The sequence below is a fragment of the Dromaius novaehollandiae genome, chromosome 8 (genome assembly GCF_036370855.1).
Source record: "Dromaius novaehollandiae isolate bDroNov1 chromosome 8, bDroNov1.hap1, whole genome shotgun sequence".
Classification (NCBI taxonomy): Eukaryota; Metazoa; Chordata; class Aves; order Casuariiformes; family Dromaiidae; genus Dromaius; species Dromaius novaehollandiae.
The window spans coordinates 23,182,647-23,188,832 of NC_088105.1; the positions used below are offsets into that span (position 1 = coordinate 23,182,647).

At 44.5% G+C, this 6,186-nt stretch overlaps 1 protein-coding gene and 1 long non-coding RNA gene across 4 annotated transcripts in view; one reads left to right on the plus strand and one right to left on the minus strand.

The window, feature by feature from the left end:
- Positions 1-5,972, minus strand: part of BTBD8 (BTB domain containing 8) — a 45,721-nt gene extending 39,749 nt beyond the window's left edge. The window contains exons 1-3 of one of the 3 annotated variants that reach the window (XM_064515919.1): positions 5,721-5,972; positions 5,447-5,638; positions 5,197-5,298 (exon numbers count right to left, since the gene is read on the minus strand). In XM_064515919.1, the coding sequence (XP_064371989.1) occupies positions 5,197-5,298; positions 5,447-5,638; positions 5,721-5,833 (407 nt within the window). In that variant the 5' untranslated portion in view covers positions 5,834-5,972. Of the gene's footprint in view, positions 1-5,196; positions 5,299-5,446; positions 5,639-5,720 lie in introns of those variants that run through there. The other 2 variants (XM_064515920.1, XM_064515921.1) reach the window with 2 other exon arrangements.
- LOC135329041 (uncharacterized) overlaps positions 1-6,186 on the plus strand; it is a 66,918-nt gene that overhangs the window by 45,526 nt on the left and 15,206 nt on the right. The window lies entirely within an intron of this gene.

The window sequence follows — 6,186 nt, forward strand, 5'->3', positions numbered from 1 at the left end:
CTGTTCTGAATCACACTCCACAGTCTTTTTGTATAAGCTCTTTCTTGCAGACTTAAGTAATGTTATAGCGCATTGCTCCACAAACATATTTTTAGCCAAATGTTAGCAGTTCAGTCTAGACCCCTGCAGATACTTTCTGTATATGAGCTATTCCACAAGAATTGCTGCATTTTTGTGGTATCTCACTGTGAATTAGTATTACTTATTCCCTTATGGAAAGGAAGGGGAGGAATAGCTGTTGAACCAAAGAAGAGTGCACCTGCAAGAGCCACAGAAACCCCTTTTTTGCAGTTAGCTTGTTTCCAAGTTACATGAAACAGTCATTCAGAACAGATGCTCCTTGTCTGATTAGGGAGCTCACCACATAAAGAGGCACAAGTGCTATGAGGATAAAAGCATCATGTCAGAGTAGACTGTATAAACCACAAAATTTCAAGAACACACACAGGAGGAAGCATGCTCTTCTCTTTCTGAAATAGACTGGTCTGCAATCATAACTCACTACAGGAAAATGCAGAAGCCTGTATTTTAAGGGTAAGATGGCTGAGGTGTAAGCTTAAAGGAATTCAGAGTACATCTGCAGAAGTCATGCTTTTGTCTCTGAGATGGCCAGTACTTAATAGGGACAATGAAAATAGTTAGCTAGCAATTAGGATCATCTTATGCAGAAGTTATATAAGAAAGTATTTGCCATTGTCACTACTTTGTAATCCAACACTATGGAACTATAAATGATACTTAATTTTAAAAAATAAATTTTCAAAAACAAAGCAAGTCATGCTGTATTTGGTGCAACTGCTTTATGAAAATCTCACATGCAAGAGAAGGCCAAGCTAAAAATAGAGCTAAACCATCATCTTCTGTAATATCAGTCTAATGTCCTGTAATGTTGACAGATACTCCACCTTCTGGCTGATTTTTTTTTCCTTGCACATAGGAAAGATTCTGACAGATGTGAGCAGCAGTGAGATTGCAATAGGTGTGACTAAGTGACAGGTGAAACTGAAACAATGCTATAGTATATCTGTTGTATTAATAGTGGTTGCTACCATCTAAAATGTATTTTATAAAGGAAGGGTGTACATAGAGTACAGAAAGAAGTTACTGTTGTGCTCTCTAGCAGTTTATCTTCAAGAATGTTTTTGCCAGCACTTGAACTAGATGTGGCATTTCTGTACTACCCAATACAGAACTGCATAAACAGAACAAGGTCAAAGCCTTGGCCAGTCTACTTTGAATCAAGTGCTGGTGCTACAAATTAACCCCCGTGGCAGTAAGTGTCACAATGACAATTGTATTCCTTTGATCTATACTTATTGCTTTTTAACTTCATCTGACTGTCATTAGGTCCCTGTCTGTCCTTCCTTAAATCAGATCCCTTCAATATACATATCAGGAGACAGTAAAAGTAATAACTAGATTTTCATTTCTCAAGTTTATTTTTTTATTAATTGAACCAATACTGAAACACTACAGTGCAACTAAGCCATACAAAACTTAGCATAAACATAAGCTTATTAAAGGAGAAAAGTGACATTGCACACAATATAAAATAATATACACTAGTAAAGAGATTTTTCCTCTGGTAGTACAATGGAACAAGAATTTAAATTAAATTATTTTCCACCCCCTTTCCACCCATAGTCTAATGCAGCATGCAGGTTAACATTTATAATAATATAGTTAAAAATGAGAATACTTATCAAATCAGGGCTGCAGCTACAGGAAAAATATGGTTCAGGCACAGTATATTCTAAGTGCAGACAAGCTTTACATATTGCAGTTACAAAGTTCTAACAAGTCTGTCAACTGAGGGCATGCAAGTTGCTTTTTGAATCCTACCCAAGTTTGGGCAGATCTTCATGGAGATGACAGCACACCTGATATTAATGACACCTGGATTCTAAGTTTCAGGCCTGCACTCCAAAGCACAGATCACCAGAATACTTAATGGAAAAGAAAATCTAATTTCTAACCACTTTGCTTATAAAAAGTTTTATTTTGACTTAATAAAAAAACAGTTCTACCAGTCAGTATTTTAGTTAAAAACTAAGGTAGAATTACAACGAAATGGAGAAAAAAAATTTGCAGTTAGAGCTACAGACCTGCTCACACACAGAAAACGCTACAGAGCTGAGAGCAAGTATTTTGTTAAGAGCATGTATATAGTCCACATACTCCTGCTCTGAAGTCTGTGATCTCTAATGCTCCTCTGCAGAATTAATCTCACATAGATATACTTTGACCATGTAGTATATATATATTTTAAATACCTATGCTTTCCTCAGAGATTCTAAAAACAAATTCTATTTTCCATTTTAGTTATTGCCTCTAGCAATACATCTGTAATTGGTATGAATTAATAAAACTAGGTTCCAAACCTATAAAGAAACATTATTAGAGTACTTTCTCCTATCCTAGCAGTATCAAGAAATAAATTCCCCTAACATGCATTAGTTTGACAGTCCATCCTCACCACAAAAGCTAGTCAACTGAAACACATTTTCTATGCCTTCATATACTTTCTTACATTTGATGGGACAAAGGGTAAAAAACAATTTTTCTCTCAGAGGGCAAGATATTAATGATGTATGACAGACTGTTGTCCTTTAGGAATGCTACGCTGCTTGCTTCTCTTGAGAAGGACTGCAGAACCCTTGAGCAATCATCTGACATGGACATGCTTGCAATTAGTGACCCCTTTCAAGTGGTGTTTTTAAGGGCGACAGAAGGCTACAGGAAGGCTGACTCAACATTAACCTAGCTTCATCAGGCAAAAACTTAGGGTGAATGGTGTCTACAACATAGACATTGCACTACCTGTAGTGACCAACAGTTTCTTCCTGGTGAAAAAGAGCTCCTCAAATAGTGCAAGTATAGGAAAGGAAATGAACCAGTGCTCAATTGCTCATTTATTTCCCTCAGAGTTTATGGGGAAAGATAATCATGAAGTTCATCATGTCTCCCATCCTGCTCAAAAATCCCCAGAAGTTTGCGAACAGGAGCTGCACAGCCTTCAGCATGCAACTGACATGCACCCTGTATCTCTCCTGATGAAGGGAGACAGAGGCCCAAGGGAAGTATGTCTCAGAAAGACACAAGCCAAATAGCTTGGGAGGAAAACAACCTAAATCCCTTGGGAAAGATAATATTTACTTGGGAGGCTGGGAAAAAAGTTAAACACAAATAAGAAAAAAAAAATAGGTTTTGTTACAGATTTGATGAACTCTCCTACGCTATCCTAGCATTGCATTTCTCCTATTCTACAGGAGAAACAGTATTCATAAGCAGAAAAGCCATAATTTTTGTAGAAGACCACAACTTTCTCTCTCAGACAGCAGCTCAACTGTAGCTATGGGTCTTTGTTTCAACTCATCCTGGTGATGCACGTGCTCCAAGAACCAGGCTAGCTTCCAATCAACGTCAGGCTGTAATTCAAGGCATCATTCTGGGATTGTGAAGATCTAACTTGTTTGCACCTTAGTGATAAACCACTGAGATTCAGCAGCCACTGATATTAGTGAAGTCATCAGTCCCACAGTGAAATCAGCCTCCTTTCAATGAAAGCTGTTCCCTTTCCTTGGTCCAAAGCAATTCAAGGTGGTCAGACTTTGCATTCTATGACAGGCATTTTCACAAAATGTGCTAGGCTAGAAGTTTAGAAAGCTTAAGTATTAAACATCATTGAAGATTAAGAACAACCAACCATCTTGCAAAATGCACTTCATTCATAGCTTAGAATATATAGTGAGGTTCACTATAAGCCTCTAAGCCATACAGATTGAAAAAACAAAATGTTTATATTTAGATGAGCTGTTCTGAATTTAAAGATGTTTCTCAAGACTAGTACTGTACTTCTCCTTGGAGAACCTGCAGGACTCTAGAGATCACTATTTGCCTTCCAGCAAATACAGACAAAAGTAAAAGCAAGTATCAGTGAGCTGCAGATATATTAAGTGCTTACCATGAAGAAAATGACAGAGTAAGAATAATATAATAGTGCCTAATTAAGATTATTTGGAAAATACTTAATTTGCATTATCATGTCTCCACAGAAGGCATTCTGTACCACCACTTATCTGAATATGAAGCAAATTAATGAAATTGAACTAAGAATAATGGATCTTTGGAAAAACTGAGACAAAAACATCTGTCAGTAAAAATAATAAAAAACCCACTAAATCCACTTTCATTTTGCTGATACTCCCACTAGAGACTTTGACAGTAAACTGACATATAAACACCAATTAGTCAGCTTATTCAACTGCAGTGTTTTGATGGTTTAGACATTACTCTCTCAGTTCCTACCTGTTAGTTTTACTACCCCGAATACACATTTTTAGCCACCTGCTGCCTCATTTATAACTTTCAGGAGAGAATGGATGAAGTCAACAGGGACAGGTCAGCCCAAGTTATATTTTGGGCACTAAACTTCAGAACTGCAATGCTTTTCCCTTCCTGCATCTCTTTGGAGCCTGAAAGTGCCTCCCAAGTCCCTCTTGGAGGTCCAGAAGGGCTACCACTGGGCTCCTGTGCATGTCCCAAACGGCCTACTTGCTCCAGCAGCTGTGCTGTTAGATAAAAGGTGGATGGCACCATCACAGCCTTGTTAAAGGAAAGCAAATGCTGCTCAATTCTTTGAAAGACAAATTAGTGGCACAGAGTTAGGGAGGACTGCAGGGTCCAGTGGAGGCACTAGCCAACATCCCTGGTGTACTTACCTACAGTCTGGGATGGACAGCTGGAATTTCAGATACATGCTAATAGCTGGCAAAGGGAAAATCCTGCACTCCGGCCCTTGCACCAGTCATCTTGATCTCCCTGGGAAGCCAACAGCCCACACACAGCACTGATGGCTTGGCACACCTCACTCTGGGATCTCACTTTGGCTGGAAAGCTGTGTTCTCTGCCCTACGCCAGGGATCACTACGACTTCAGTGATGACCATGCAATTTCCCACTGAATGTGTCACACAGAGGTCCCCTTTGCTTTCCAAGTCTGTAACTTGTTTTTTTTTTTAAACATGACAAGAGCAGTTTCTCTTTCTTGTTTTCATGATGTAGTCTTGCTAACACTAGTACTAATAGCCACTGACAATTTTCAAGGATGCAGCTAGGATTTTTGCTGCCTTTTCCTCTTGTTCAATTACAAAGCATTTACATACCATGCAAAACCATGTTACGGTGATGAGCATACCTGCACGCTGTCTGCAAAGGCAGGAAGGCAGAGGTAAATAAACAAGCTGCAGGAAAGTCCTCTGCAAACACTGCAGGAGATGCAAAGGCTGCGAAGATAACGCTTTGAACGGGAGAGTTTTAAAATAAGTGTCAAACTGGGGGGGGGGGGAATCTGAAACAGCCCCAGAAGTGGCTCACGGGCCGGTGCGAGTGATGCCCCGCGGCCGAGCCCAGGTGCCCCGCTCCCCCCCCCGCCGCCGAGCACTTACCGCAGGAAACGCCGGAGCTCGGCGGGCCCCACGCCGTCCAGCCGCAGCGGCTCGCAGGGCGGGGGCGGCCGCCCCAGGCCCAGGCTGCCGAACAGCCGCGGCGCCCGCGCCAGCAGCACGGCCCGGTGCGCCCGCAGCGCAGCGCCGCCCGCGCGGAGCGTCACGTCGGCGCGCGTCCCCTCCGCCAGCAGCCTGCGGGAGCGCAGCCGTTACCCGTCGCCGCGCGCAGCCGTTACCCGCCGCGCGCAGCCGTTACCCGCCGCCGCGCGCCCACCTGCCCAGGTCCTGCCGCAGCTGCTCGGCCAGCGCCTCCTTCAGCCGCTGCCGCTCCGCCGCCGCCGCCGCACCGGGGCCCCTGGGCGCAGCGCCGCCGCCGCAGCGCGCCATGTGCCGGGAGAAGGGGGCCGCGGGCGGGTGGCCGGACCCTCAGCTACGACGCCGGGGGCGTCAGGGAGGCAGGAGCGCCCAAGCCCTCCCGCGGCGGCGGCGCATTCCCCGCGCCCTCTCGCGGGGCGGGGCCGGGAGCGGCCTCGGCCAATGAAGGCTCGCGGCCGCCCGCGCGCAGCCGGGGCTGGCGCTGACGCGGCTGGGGGCGGGGCCGCGCGGAGCCCCGCCCGCCGGCGTTGCTGCGCAGCCCGCCCCGCGGCTGCGGGCCGCCCCGGGGCGCGTCCGTTCCCGCCTCCCTCCTTCCACATGGCAGCGCTGGGGGGTTCACGTCATCTGCTGTGCTTACCCTCACG